The sequence below is a fragment of the Dryas octopetala genome, chromosome 2, assembly GCF_963921425.1.
Source record: "Dryas octopetala chromosome 2, drDryOcto1.1, whole genome shotgun sequence".
Lineage (NCBI taxonomy): Eukaryota > Viridiplantae > Streptophyta > Magnoliopsida > Rosales > Rosaceae > Dryas > Dryas octopetala.
The window spans coordinates 1,975,507-1,990,713 of record NC_141367.1 but is presented as its reverse complement, the minus strand read 5'-3'; the positions used below and the strand labels follow the sequence as shown (position 1 = coordinate 1,990,713).

The window sequence follows — 15,207 nt, the reverse complement described above, 5'->3', positions numbered from 1 at the left end:
CTGCCATACCTTAGCTAGTCCTAACTCCTACGGACTTTATGAATGAGAGGTTGTATGTAAAGTAATATCTACGAAGGTGTTCTTTGGCACCTCTGTTTATGTAACATGTATGCGCGTATATTTTATATCTGCATTTTGACCCAATATGTTCAGTAATGAGGTTCCTTGTGCATTTTTTAATTTTTTTTTAGGCTTATTTGCGCCAATGCCCCCTAAAAGTAACTTCGATTTTTAATTTACCCCCTGAAACTTCATTCCTCCCACTTTGCCCCCCGAACTTTACAATTTCAATATTCCGTCAACTCCGTCTATGGGTCTGTCAAAAAACGCTTACGTGTCCCATATTCGGAACTGACAACCCGCCATGTGGACAAAAAATTATTATAAAACTATAATATATAAAAAAAATTAAAAAAATTAAAATTTGAATTAAGTAAAGAAAACAATATAAAAAAAAAAAAAAAAGCCCCAGCATTCCCTCTCCTACCTTAACCCCGACCCAACTCACCCCACCCCACCCCGAGCGTTGGCAACTAACCTGCCCGCCACCCAACCAGTCATCATCTTCCTCAGCCCAGCTAACCACCCATTCTATTTTCTTCTCTCTTCTTTTCCAGCTTCTTATTCTCTTCTCTGCAAATCACAACAAGCTTCACAGTCACCCTCACATGCAACCACCATCTTCTCCACTCTTCAGCCCAACTGCATCCTCTCTTAGCCCAAACCACCACCGACCCACATAACCTGCAATCCGACTACACCCCCAGCTGACCAGACTGAAAAGAAATGGGTCGGTGGCGGGCCAGCACCACCGCAAACCGAGCCTCTCAGCCGGCTGGTGGTTTGGGTCCCAAACCGACCTACCCCGACTGATGCCCACCCCTACAACCCACCCCACCACCCTCCCCATCTTTCCTAACTGTCGGCAGCTCCTCCCCAGCTTCCTCACCTTTCCTTCTCTCTATCTTCCTCTCATTCTCTCTCCCTCTCCCTTTTCCCTCTTTCTCTCAGATCTGGGTTTTGAGGCAAACCGAGCCGCCGGCCACCCAACGACTTTTGTAATCGGCAACTTACCCGAAGGTCAACAACTTTGGGTTTTGACGTGGTCTGGATCTGGGCAGAGATGACAGAGAAAGAGAGGGAGAGAGGGGGAGATAGAGAAAGCTAGAGAAAGAGAGAGGGGAATAGAGCGAGAGAGAGAGAGAGAGAGAGAGAGAGAGAGGGGGGGAAGGAGAGGGAAATGAGAGGGAAAGAGAGACAGATAGAGGCAGGGGAGGTTGGTTGGTGGCTGGGTGATGTGGGGTGGGGTGCTGCACAGGAAAAAGGAGTCGTCGGGCCACCATCGGCGGCTGAGTAGGTGGGGTGGGGTTTTTCTTTTTTTTTTTCTTTTTTTTTTTAGAAAGTATTTATTTATTTATTTTTAATGTAAAAGACCTAATTGCCCCTTCCACGTAAGCGTTTTTTGACAGACCCATAGACGGAGTTGACGGAATATTGAAATTGTAAAGTTCGGGGGGCAAAGTGGGAGGAATGAAGTTTCAGGAGGTAAATTAAAAATCGAAGTTACTTTCAGGGGGCATTGGCGCGAATAAGCCTTTTTTTTATCATAAATGTCTTGTTGAGAGAGACAGAGAGAGAGTGGACCTCATAACACAAACCATCAAGAATGAAATTATCAGAAAATTAATTTGCCCTCAATATTTAACCATACTTAAATCATGGCAACAACAGTCTTGCAATCAACAAACCTGAGCTCTCAACCTCACCTCACCAAATCCGACAAAGAAAACCATCTGATGAAAATCATTTAACTTAAAGAACACCAAAAAAGGGATTCTTTATTGCAGAATCTAGCTCAGACCCAGCTGAATTCAGCACTGCCATGTCAACCTTGTCCCTAGGAAGAAACACAAACTCCCCACCTTCCATTTTCTCAAATCCGCACAATTCAAGAAACTCGATGCCTCCTCTCAATGAACCAACCCTTTCCTGTAAAGGCAAAGAGTTATGGCAACAAACAAGGAACATGAATATCAAAAGAATATAACTCAATAGTGAACTGTGCATTATAAGAAGTTCTACCTGGAAAGATTGGTTAGTGAGTCTTATTTTTCTGAATTTCTCCTCATCAGGATTTCTGGCAACATTCCCTACAAAAGTTAAAAGAGTCTGGAATGCTCTCTTCACTTTGGCATCATCCTCCTACACGCACAGAAAGTAAAAATAAGGCCATTGTCTACAATCCATACAAAAGGTAATGCATATTTTCTTGAATTAGTGACATAACGGGTAACTGTCTTTACCTTGTGATTCTGTTTGAGAGATCGCAAACATTCTCTCATTTGCTCTCCTTGTGTAGCAGGCCTAACAGGCAATGAGCTCTGCACTTCAGTACAATCATACAAGAGAGATCCATTAGCATAGGTTTCGAGCAATTTCTGAGTGGCGTTGAACAGACAAATAATATATTCAAACAAGCTCATGCCTTTTTCTCTTCCACAACAGGTGCAGTAGGTTTTACGGTTGAAGGTTCAACTGGTGGCAACCCAAGTCTCCTCCTTCTTTCTGCCTATGAAGACAAATAAAGAAAACTGATTTATTATAAAAGAAAAAAAAAAGGTAACAAAAACATATTCAAACTGACAAAAAAGGGGGAAGCAATTTCTAAAACAGCACAATGAGGTATTTTGTTAATTGAGATATAGCAAGGCCTAGTTGTAAAGACATGATAATCAACAAGTGATTTCTTCCTATAGAATTTATGATAGTTGTGAGTGCTTTCCATTTTATACTTCAAAAGAGGGAGTGGGGGCACCTTCTTTATAATATCTTGCCTTTAACCCTTCTACACATAGAAAGTAGAGAATATAAAAAGAAACATAAATTTTAGATTAGCTGTTTATGTGAAGCACTACAGACATTCACTTAGTGCACAAACTCCATAGCCATTGCATTAAGATCACAAATCCGGATTACATCAATTTCTGCATTAAGTTGCACAACAAGCTTAAGAAATAAGCTAGAGTATTCACAAAATAAACAGCACGACTTTCATGCAATTGGTCCCACTTTCAGATACTTTTCAGTGTCACAAAAATCAAGTAAATAATATGCAAACTGAAATCCTTTCACTAGTCCTCTCTCTCCCTTGTTATCTTAAGATATGTATGTCTCTCCCAGAAAAACTGAGCAAGGATGATAGTATGTTGCCTTCAACCTCTTGCAAAAATTCACTAACATCTAAATAAAGATATTCACTCTCTCTCCACTTTAACCCAGACAACAGCCCTACAAAATAGGTCAAAAGTTCAATTTAATGTCAATCATGCCTTATACGTATCTAATAAGATATACCCTTTTTTCTAACAGAATCATCTGTACTGTTGAGAATATAGGAATTCTAAGCCCTCTATGACAATGTATGATATCTTGGCCTCTCCACCCTTTGCCAAAAGGTTTTGAGTTGGATGTTCTCACCTTAATATAGTATCAAAGTGGGCAATTCACGTGTCAGACCCGATGGCCACACGTGATCCACGTCACCTAATATAATCCATCCACATGTTTCTGAGTCATACCACACATGAGGGGACGTTATGAGAATATAGATTTGCACGACAATCTATAATATCCTAGTCTCTCTACCCATTGCTCATTGGTTTTGGGTTGGTTTTGGTTTTGGCGTGTTGACAAATAACTATATATACACTTGGATATATTGCTCCTAATTTTCTACATATGCACATTGGCCTTAAGATTTCAAACAATTTTTCATCCAGTAATTCTTTTGTTGTCTATTTACCTCAATTATTGAAGGTTAATATACTTCACAAACCTTTCTTTTTTATAAGAAATATACTTCACAAACTTGGTTAAAAAACACCTCCTTTTGGTGTGACTCACCAGTCTCCCACAGGAATGCTTTGGACAAATGATAAAGAAAAAAAATTAACAAATTGCATGTAGAATCTAGAAATAGAACTGCCACAACAAGAACAGCATTTGAAAAATAGACAAGAATTACTGACAATACAATACTCACCCAAAAACTTAGTACTCAATAGTTTATTACAATATTAAACAAAGTGACTAAAAGTATCCTCTTTTTGGTGAAAAAAATATCTTTACCTTATCTTCTTCCAATTTTTGACGAATCTTTTCCCTAGCTCTTTTCTCTTCTTCTTTCTCTGCTTTTCGCAAGGCCATAATCCTATCAGAGAGAAACATATTTCCATTCCAATGGAAGATGAATTCAAGGAATGTGAGGAAAAAGGGCATTTGATGACATATAATGGTAGATTGGAAAACAAACACAAAAGATGCAGTGGATGATGATAAACCGTTTTCTTTCATTTTCTTCTTCCATTCTCTTCGCTTCTAGGAGTTCCTTACCCACTCGAATCCTCTCCTGAAGAAAAAAATAAAGAAAAAAAGGAATCTATCATCCACATATAACCAAACCCGACTAGTAGATTTGAAAATTGAGATTAACTCGGTTCTACATATTGTACACACAGGGCAGGCTTCGGGAGGTTCTTGATGGGTTCCCAACATGAGTTAATCCACCAGGGATACTTGAACATGAACATCTAGATAAACTATACAAGTAAACATATGTTCTCACCAAACAAAAAAGAAAAATGATCTCATTCAAGAAGCAAACTCTTCTATTGAGAACATAAACTATGAAGTATTAACAAGTTAATGAGCAATATTATAATAGAATTTAAATTATTGATTATTTGTTAAAATATTTAAATTATACGGGAAATAACACATGAACAAACAATACCCGACGGTGGAAAAGGTAAGGCATGTCCAAGATTTTCTTTTTCTTTTTTTGGTCAGAAGGCATGCCCAAGATTAGGATGTAATGTTTTTCACAATGAAACTATCACACACACACACACACACCTACATACACATATAGTTGGAAAAAGCTACTTTGTAGTGGAAGTATACACATGAGGGAAGACTTTCAAAAGTACCTTTTCTCTTTCTCTTTCCATTCTCTTCTCTTCTTCTTCTTTCTTCTTGCGAGCCTTCTCCCTTAAGGTTAGTTGGAAAGAAAAGTTTAAATAGTGAGAAGCATTAAGCAAGTCTAAAGAAAGTTTCAAACATGTGTAAGGCCTAAAACATGTTACCAAAATAAGTTATAACAAAACTATAGAGAACTGCATTTGAAATGTTGAAAACACATAAGACCATATTTTAGAAAGATAAATACAGGATAAATTCAAATATACGGACATTTTGAAATTAAATCCAAAGGAAGTTGGAAAATAGACAAATTTCAGCATTCAATCAAGAGAACCACATGAAGACTAATCAAAATTCTGAGAACTTGTCAAGGGATAAGCTATTGGAGTAAAAAATGCATTACAAAACAAACATATCATTGTTTAAATAGAAATAATGAGGAAAGCCCAAAATATGTGAAATATATGGCATCAACAACAACATAATTATACTAGTAATGCCAATGTAATGTATAATAACAGTAACCAACATTCAGAGATTACGAGACTCTTAATATTTCGAGGTCCATAGAATAAAATATTTTTCTTTTTATATTATATATAGATTTTTGTTTTTCTTAAATCATTACCAACTTTGTTGAATGTGTTAAAGAAGCCAAAAATTGAATAAATATCCAAATCAGAACCAAAAGCTATATTGCTAACATTTTTTTTTTAGAAGAAACGAGAATTTTTATTAAAAATACAAAGATTAAAAAACACAGAGTGGATCAGGAATCCACAAACTTATAAAGAAGTAAAAAAAATAAAAAAACAAAACTGATCTCAGATAGGAAAAAACCCAAGACATCACCCTACAACTAGTCTCACTGCACAACAGTTAACACGTTCAGCATAATAGAAGATATAGAGTGTGCCCAAAAATCAGCCGTAACTGATGCCCATAAAGCAGCCCAGAATTTCGCTCACTCCCAAAGAACTTCCACTTCAACCCCCTTATAATCATCGAAAATTCTTCTGTTGCACTCCATCCACAAAACCCAAAAAACTGCCAGCAACAAGCAACTCCACAGGGGTTTTGCTTTTTTCCCCTTCCCTAAGGCCTGAAAGCGGGTACTCAAAAGCTCAGAACAATTTTGTGGTATTACCCATGAAGCGCCAACCTCCCTAAACAACTTCCACCACAATTGTAAAGAATAAGAGCAATGGAGGAAAACAGGATCCACACTCTCCTCCCCCGCTTTACATAGAATGCACCACTGAGGTGAAAAACAGCTAAAAGGCCTCCTCCTTTGAACAAGATCACAAGTGTTTACCCTCCCAACAGCCACCAACCAAACAAAAACTCGAACTTTAGGAGGGACTTTTGCTGCCCAAATCTGGGAATAAGGGGAAAAATAAGGATCACTTCTTTTGTTGCATAAAAAAATACTGTAGGATTTGGAAGAAAAACACTCTGACCCTTCTAACTTCCATCTTCTGGAGTCCACCCTTAAAGGAAACAGACGAGCCCCTTCTAGCTTCTCTAGCAAAATCACAAGCTCAGGGTTTCTCCTAAACCCAAGGTTCCACTATATGGGGACACATAAGCATCCACAAAACTTGAGATACAATCCTGATGCTTTGTAGACGGTAAAAAACAGTGAGGATACATTACTCTCAACGGGCGCTCCTCCAACCAACAATCCTCCCAAAACCTGACCCTAACCCCATTGCCCACTACAAATTGCTGTAAAAAGGACGGATAACCAAGAGAAATGTCTCTCCAAGGACTACGGCTTGAACCCCTCAACAAATGTAACAAATGATAACATTCAGAGATAATTAGTATCCAATCAAAAATTAGAAATGTTTGAATGTGTTAGAGAAGGCACAGATTGAATACATGAACCAGAACCACATTGCAAAGCTCAAAAGAATGCTTATGTATTGTCATTAACAGTAACATAAAAAATTCTTCTAAATATCACCACCATATGTAATCTAAAAAAGTTTCCAAAGACTGAATTTTTATTTTTACCAACCCATATTTCACATACAAAAACAATTAAAATAAAATAGATTCAAGACAGAAAAATTCACTACTATATGAGTCTATGACAAGTAATTAGTCCTCTTGATAACCACAAGTGTTTCTTCCCAAATCAATGGGAATGCTGAATAATCAGTTATTAATTAAAAGGTTCAATTGCACAATTGCAGAGGCCAATTCTCATACAAGGAGACAAAGAAGTTTCAAGTGATTAGTTTGCTCTCAGTTATAAAATGAAAGGGGAAAAGGGAGCCCTAATCTAAAATTCTAAACCTTGCACATACTACACTTATCAGCTTCAACAGACAGAACTGAAACTACAGCATCTAAGAAAAAGAATGAGATAAATATTGGGACAGGCAGAAACTAGAATCTGCAAAAAATTTCACATCAAGATGAACTCATCAGTGACATTAACAATGCATAAAAGTGATCTTAAAAAAAATAAAAGAAGCACTACCTAAGCTCTTGTTGCTTGGCTTTCAATTGTTCTGGTGTGAGAGAAGGCTTTGGAGCCTCAACCTTGGTGTTAACTGGAACCTGAGTGCATAGAAGCAGGAAACCTTTCTGAAGTTATTTCTCTTTTTCTCTCCAAAGCAATAAAACACAATAAAAAGCTAGACCATTCACCAAATTTTGTGAAAAACTTTGTAACTGAGAAGGCATAACAATGTCAAGCAAAAATTTAACTCTGTAACGAGAATCCAGGTCCATGAAATCCTCCCCTCCCCTTCATTTGATTGGAAACAGAACAATTTTATAATAAAAATGTGTAAATAATACAGAGTTAAAAACACTGTGAACCAGAGGTCCACCTAAAGAAGCTCAAGTAAAAAAAAGAATAGACTACCACACGAGGCAACACACCTAGGCAGGGGAAAACAACAAGAAAAAAAAAAAAAAAAAAAAAAGACCATGGCTTCCCAGTTTACATTTAACAAGAAGTAATGGCAGCCACTGAACTCATTTGAAACTAAGGCCCACAAAGACACCCAATGAACCCTAACCCATAAGAAATTCACCGTCAAGTAAAACGATGAATAGGCAACCACACGAGGCAACACACCCAGGCAGGGGAGAACAACAAGAAAAAAAAAAAAAAAAGACCACGGCTTCCCAGTTTACATTTAACAAGAAGAAATGGCAGCCACTGAACTCATTTGAAACTAAGGCCCACAAAGACACCCAATGAACCCTCACCCATAAGAAATTCACCGTCTCTCCAAAATTATCCTCAAGAGATCTTGTTATCCTCTCCACTGAACCACCCAAAAAAATTGTCATTCACTGTAGTCCCATAAAACATTAGGCCCCATTTGGTTAGCGATTCAAAAATTGTTTTAAAAAACTTTCTTCCTTATTTCATCTATGATAAATGAACACACCAAAAAGCACATGAATGGGGGATCACCCAACTCAACCAAGCTGCTCGAAAAAGCTTGTACCACAATTTAAGGCAATGAGGAAATGGAGAAAAAGGTGATCAATACTTTGGGATGCCTCTTAGCACATAATGCACCTATGAGGACATAAGCTGAACTTAGACCTTTTACATTTAATAATCCATGTTAGTAGTTGTAACTTAGTGGGTACTTTAGCCTTCCAAATCATCTTCTATGAATTGAAAATAAGAATGAGTGGATTCTTCAATTTAATGACTAAGTAGGATTTACATGAAAAGTTACCCGATGACTCCAGTTGCCAAGATCTTCTATCAACTCTGGTGGACATCAAGTAACATTTTCAATCAAAAACAAAAAAGAAGAAAGTTGACTGACTTCAAAATCATACAAATTCCCACGGAAATTAAATCCTAATCCAATGGAAAGAAAAGAGAATGTGGCAAAATGGCTATGGATGCATTGTGAAACAGGGAAAGCCCATACAAGCAAGGAAATAGGACACTTATTCCCATACCCCTAACGGAAGACCCAAATACTTCAGAGGCCAACTACTCACAAGTCACTAAGCATCCAAACCTACTTGCCAAGGGCTCCAACTTGCTCTCTTAGGAAGTAATCCTTGCAATTAAACTTTTTGACATATTAACTTTTAATCCCGAGCAAAATGCAAAAGATCCCAAGAAAATAAACAAGATTCTCAAACTTCTAACATCCCCTGAGGAAAAGAAGATTGTGTCATCAGCGAAGGTGCGAAACAACAACCTTCCCTACCCACAAACATCCCCTCGACCAAAAGCCCTCTCCGCTAGATGGCCTAAGGTGTGTCCATGACAAGAGTAAACAGGAAGGGGAGTAATAGATCACGTTGCCTAAGACAGCTAGAGGCTCCAAACTTTCCCCTCAGCTTTCCATTAATCGTAATAGAAATTCACCTTATTCAAAGAACCACGTATCCATTTTCTCCATCTCTCTCCAAAACCTTTCCACTCCATAACCAAGTCTAGGAAACCCTAAACAACCTGATCATAAGCCTTCTCAAAGTCAACCTAAATGACCAACCCTAGCTTCCCCATCCTCCTATACTACTCCACGACTTCATTACCAACCAAGATTGCATCTAAAATTTGCCTCCCTTTCACAAAACCACCTTGGGGTTTGAGAAATTGTTTTCCTGAAACCTTCCTCAGTCTCAAGGCCAACACTTTTAGCTAGCACTTTGTTTAAGCTTGAGACCTAACTTATAGGACTGTAGTCGCTAATCTTCAAGGAATACAATTTTTTTGGAATAAGGCAAATAAAAGCCGCATTTGTAATAGCATTTACCACTCCATTATTATAGAACTACCCAAAGGCTCTCAACAAATTCTTCTTCATAACATCCCAGCATTGTTAAAAGACCGCCATAGAAAGAAACCTGTTGAGAGAAAGATCCCACACTGAAAATGTGAGGCCTTACACAGTGACTTATAAGGGTCTTGGGGTACTCCTCCTATTGCCACTTGGTTTTGAGATGGATGTCAGGATTTCTTCAAAACCAAATAAAGAATTCATGGACTTTGCTTGAAGCAAAACAATGCACGAGAAATTTTTAAACAAAATCATGCTGTAAAATAAAATTGTTGAGTTTCCAAAAGATAAATTTATAAAAGTTGATTTGTACTAATAGGCATCACTATGATATCAAACTCCCTTATATCTCTCATAGCCCCAGACACCCTTCTTTTTTTGAAGATGTTTTCTTGACCAGTTATATCATTAATGTCGTCACAAAATAGATACGCAAATACACAACCAGTCTATCCAATCTTTTCTGCCGCAAAGTGTTTGCATTTGTGTAGTGAGTGAGTGAGAGAGACTCAGAGACAGAGAGAGACAGAGGGAGAGAGATAGACATAGACAGAGACAGAGACAGAGAGGCAGATAGACAGAGAGATAGAGAGACAGAGACAGAGAGAGAGAGGAAAGAAAAAGGAGAAGATGCACAGAATTCACATCAAGGATCAAAATGAAGGTGTCATACCGAAGGCATTTGATCTATGTCCGGATCATTCTCATGTTCAACTACCCAATTGACAGCAGCCTCCAGGCTAGCATTACCTAGAAAAACCCAATATTGAATAAGCTGAGAGATCTGCATTTGTCAAATTGCAAATTTAAATTATGTGAAACGGTTTCAAAATAAAAAATTCAGAAGCTGACAACATAGTGCTAACCAGTGTTTACCAGATAAATTTCAGAAATAGAAGAATGCTAAGAATTGCATTAACTGTGTAGTCCAATTATTTTATTATTTAGAGAAGGGTTTTTTATCAATAATTTAAAATCAAAGAAACAGAAAGAAAGGAATAAGAGAAGCAAAAGTAAGACATGCATTGTGCATAACTTTTATGAATTCTAGTTCTTCTGCTGCTTTACTTCTGTGCAAGCTGTTTAGAGCTTCTATCTTAAATGGGCTTCTTATGCTTCTTCATTCCAGTTCTTCTTTGCGCATATTAATATGTTTTACTTCATATAAGCCACTGTCTGTTGTGAAATAATTAATATAAAAAGGACAAGCCCAGCTATAAGTAAATGAAACTGGGTCCTAAATATGCAGAGGAACAAGGAATGTGCTGCTGCTAAATCCATCAACACAAGTGATGATGATTTGTATCATTCAATCACACTCTAATCATTAGACAAAATCTTTCTACTCAATTAGTCCTCTCCTGAGATCTAGCCACAAAAAACTACATTATAATTACCAACACTTGTTTCCCATAGGTTGCGATATTTCAACCAACAGATATGACAGGTCTCCTAACTATTATTAGCATCCATCATTTATCTCAACCTACACTGATATATAAGGTGAGAACAAAAGATGGGGGAAAAGACAAATAAAGACACTAAAAGCAAGCGAAAAGATAGAAGATCAATATCAATTAAACATTATAGTACAGATATGTTTATTTTTTCACAAGCCCACCAGAATAGTGAAGTGCACGGGTTGCCCGCGCTGTTGAAAAACCCATTCCTTCAAGTTCCTCCAGCAGCTTTTTATCAACCTCTGGAACGACCATTTCTAGGTGGAAAAACATTGAATAAATCAGATAATCATCAAATTAATAAACTAAGAGTAGCCAAAAGAATTCACCATCAAAACCATTTGCATTATGTTTCCTTTCATAAATAGACTGGTTGTAAAGCCTGATTGGAAAAGCTAGTTCATCATCCATGTTCACCATGATTTGTATTCTAGGCCCTAACAACCAAAAGCACTGACAGCCTTTGTAGTGAAGAAGACCATTAATTTTTTTAATAGGAACAAAGACCATCAATAACACAACAAGTAGATGTAGCCATCCAATTGGAAAAGAATCATGCATATTTCTAAACAGTTATCACATGTAGTATATATTAAGACACTTAATTTGAGTAGAGCATAGATCCACAGTCTGCCTTGAAAACAATTAAACCAATGTTAAAGGCGTGATGTATGTAAGAAGATTTCATCTATTACAGAAGGTACAAAATTAATACTCCAAAAGGAACCAAAAGACCATCAAAAAACTGATTTGCCAACAGAAAGAAGGCATGCCAAAAACACACAATGAAAGTAAGAATGGCACCAGGAACAAACATCCAAACAACATAAACTCTAGCTATGCATCATATCGTCACACAGAGTCGAACAATACTTGAAGAAATATAGTATTTACCCAAAAACTATACAAATATAACTTATTTGTAACTAAGCAGTAAACTGCTTTCCAAATACTAGCAATCACATTTCCATGCTTTGACCAAATACAACCAAAGAAATACAAAACAATGAAATGGGAAAAAGTACCTTCTGCCTGGCTACTTGCACCAACAGCCTCTTCAGACTCTGAAGCAGTCACCTTTGGAACCTCCAAACTTATCGGCTTTGCTGCATCCGCAGTCTTATCAACAAATTCAGTATGCCCAGTTCTTTTTGTGTGCAAATCACTCTCCTTTATGATCAAACAAACCAAAGAACCCAAAAATCGTCAAAACTAGTTTTCTTTATTGACAAGAAAACAATAATGTAATATTTCAATATTCTGATTATATAGATTTGTGATATTACTCGTTGAGCTCAGTTTGCTAATACATTCCTCACTCTCAGAGCCCAAATAACCCAAACACCTTTTAAGAAAAACCATTGAATTCAAATGAAACTGAATTTGAATCCATAAAAAGCAAATCCAATAAAAAGACGAAGACTTTAAATTCGATTTTGGATACACCTAACCACTTTGATAAAGGTAGTGCTGGTAATTAAAAGTTCAGTAAAGTCGAAAACTTTCATTCTTTACTACCAAATTCATCAAAAGACTTAAACCCATGATAATGATACTGAATTCCAACTAATGCATACGAAAATTAAACTGAATTCTGGTGACCCAGATAAGCAAATCGAGTATAAAGACTAGAACAACAAAAAACTTGGAATTCCAAAGAGAAAATAAGTGTGAGAAGCGTACAGTTTTGGATCGGCACGGTTTGCCGCAAGAAGAGCAAACGAGGTTGAGAACAGCCTCGGTTGACTCGGCGAAGTTGGAGTGGGAGGTGAGCTCGGCATGCTCTTGGGCTTCCTCTACGGACCTCAGGAGGGCCCCACAGTCCCCGCACTTGAGAGATACGCCGGCCATTGATGAAAAAGTTTTCGAGGTTGTCTCTCTGAAACCCACTCGTCGGTGGAAATCGGGAGTCTGGTTCGTTCCGAACGCCCTTTTATTTGTTTCTGTTTTCTTTTTCTTTTTTCATTCTTTGTTTTTTCTTTTTCCTTGTTTATTTTTTATTTTTTGGGTAGTTACCAACACGGCAACACCTATATTTTTCTCTTGAAACATTTAAGTCTTTACTTAATTGCGTCTTTTAATTTGCGGCCCTTAAAGTTGCATTTTGCATCTTTTACTTACTTACAAAGTTACAAATTTATTTTGGACAAATAATTAATACGGATTAATTAGCTACATACTTTTACTTACATAATAGGGTTATTAGAAATAATTAATACATGAAATAGCAGTTGTTTTGTTTAATGAGTTTTTATCTTATTTTTTAATTAAAAAATTACATTTGAATCAATAAAATATTTTAAAATTATATAATGGTGAATGTAAAATTTATTTTCCTAGTCAATAAATTTTAAAATTATATTCCACTTTTGAAATTACTTATGGATGTAAACTTACAACGTTGTCTTTAATTTAATTTAGGGTATAAAAATAAGATTTAGGGTATATGAATAGAGTTTATGGTTCATAATTAAGATTTTGAAGCTTCTGACTTATGGTTTAGGTCTCGAATTTTGGGCAGAGCTATTAGATGAATTGTAGATTACTACGAAAGCTATTTCTATTTAGATGAAATATAGACTGCTTGAAATCTATAAAAAGGAAATCCATGATTTTCTAGATAAAAAAAATTATTGAAAAGAGTTCTTCTCTTTGGAGTTTCTCAGCCTTTTATGTTGGAAAGGCCCCTGAATTAGAAAGAGGAGTACCAATGTTAGTAATTAATTATAAACCATTGAATAATGCTTTAATCCAAAAGATTTGTTAAATAGATTATGTAATACCTATTCAAAGTTTGACATGTAATCTAGATACTAGCAAATTCAAATTGATGATAAGTGCAGATATAAAACTGTTGTTACAATTCCTTAATTTGGTCATTATGAGTAGAATGTAATGCATTTTGGCTTGAAAAATGTTCCCTCATAATTTCAACATATAATGAATGACATATAAAATGCATATTCTACAATATTTATTATTGTTTGTATTGATGACGGTTAGATTATTCTAATTCAATAGAACAACATTTCAAAAATCTTAATGTGTTCCTTAAATAGTGAAAAGTGTAGGATTAGTAGAGTACTTGATTAGCTGATAAATTTCCATATGATATAAAAAAACAAAACTCAATTATAGAGGTTTTTAGAAAGTCTTAATTACATAGCTGATTTTTATAATGATTTAGCTTATGACAGTTGTTGATGCTCAAATGTGGTCGAGCAAGCAACGTCACGCCATACCAATGGATGGTCTAACCCTCGAGTACTGAGATGACACATGGATGCAAAGTCAAACTAGAAGGCTATTCTGACCCTCCAATGCCTAAGCAACAAGTTGGCTACCGAATACCCTGCATAGAGGAACACCAAAAGTTAACAGAAGGGCACCAATCGATGTGGTACTGGCCAAAGATCCTCAAACTCTCAAGCCAGAGGCGAGGAAAAGTAGAGTACCAGTACCAAACAATGTAATGTTTTTCTCTTTTGATATTGAAAAAAATGTCCTTTATATAATGTAATCCTACTGATGTTACTTGTTTGGAGAGAACGCAAGCCAATAAGATAGCGACACATGTTACTTACATATAACTCCAAAGATGATCCTGCCAAGGAGGCTGTCAACTTCACATCTCAGGCCATCATCATGAACCACCCTGGCCAGATTGGCAACAGATATGCCCCAGTTCTTGATTGCCACACCTGTGACAGTGCTGTGAAGTTTGCTGAAATCCTTACCAAGATTGACAAGAGGTCTGGTAAGGAGCTGGAGAAGGAGCCCACGTTTTTGAAGAACGGAGATGCTGGTATGGTGAAGATGATCCCACCAAGCCCGTGGTTGTGGAGACCTTCTCTGAGTACCCTTCATTGGGTCGTTTTGTTGTTCGTGACATGCGCCAAACTGTTGCTGTTGGTGTTATCAAGAGTGTCGAGAAGAAGGATCCCACTGGTGCTAAGGTCACCAAGGTTGCGGCCAAGAAGAAGTGA

The 15,207-nt window shown here is 36.9% G+C and overlaps 2 protein-coding genes across 2 annotated transcripts; one reads left to right on the top strand and one right to left on the bottom strand.

Annotated features, from left to right (window-relative positions):
• Positions 1–1,648: 1,648 nt before the first annotated feature.
• Positions 1,649–13,164, bottom strand: LOC147292435 (ubiquitin-associated (UBA)/TS-N domain-containing protein). The gene is made up of 12 exons (XM_086233311.1): positions 12,905–13,164; positions 12,247–12,391; positions 11,383–11,478; positions 10,435–10,511; positions 7,472–7,551; positions 4,989–5,049; positions 4,341–4,408; positions 4,129–4,210; positions 2,486–2,569; positions 2,304–2,381; positions 2,083–2,202; positions 1,649–1,989 (listed from the first exon to the last, which is right to left on the bottom strand). Exons 1-12 carry the CDS (start codon positions 13,070–13,072, stop codon positions 1,813–1,815), a joined length of 1,236 nt encoding a protein of 411 aa, XP_086089437.1. The 5' UTR covers positions 13,073–13,164; the 3' UTR covers positions 1,649–1,812.
• A 1,651-nt stretch (positions 13,165–14,815) lies between these two features.
• LOC147292434 (elongation factor Tu C-terminal domain-containing protein) lies at positions 14,816–15,207 on the top strand. Its single transcript, XM_086233893.1, is given in 2 exon segments — positions 14,816–15,038; positions 15,041–15,207. Coding segments are annotated over 2 exon segments (339 nt in total). The 5' UTR covers positions 14,816–14,866.

What these genes read in the sequence shown, in the direction of transcription:
- LOC147292435 (XM_086233311.1), bottom strand. Translation starts at nt 13,072, where the DNA reads ATGGCCGGCGTATCTCTCAAGTGCGGGGACTGTGGGGCCCTCCTGAGG. An exon ending in ACATAGATCAAATGCCTTCG is followed by an intron (nt 7,552 to 10,434) that starts GTATGACACCTT and finishes CTATGCACTCAG; the next exon opens with GTTCCAGTTAACACCAAGGT. An exon ending in TCACTAACCAATCTTTCCAG is followed by an intron (nt 1,990 to 2,082) that starts GTAGAACTTCTT and finishes TTGCCTTTACAG; the next exon opens with GAAAGGGTTGGTTCATTGAG.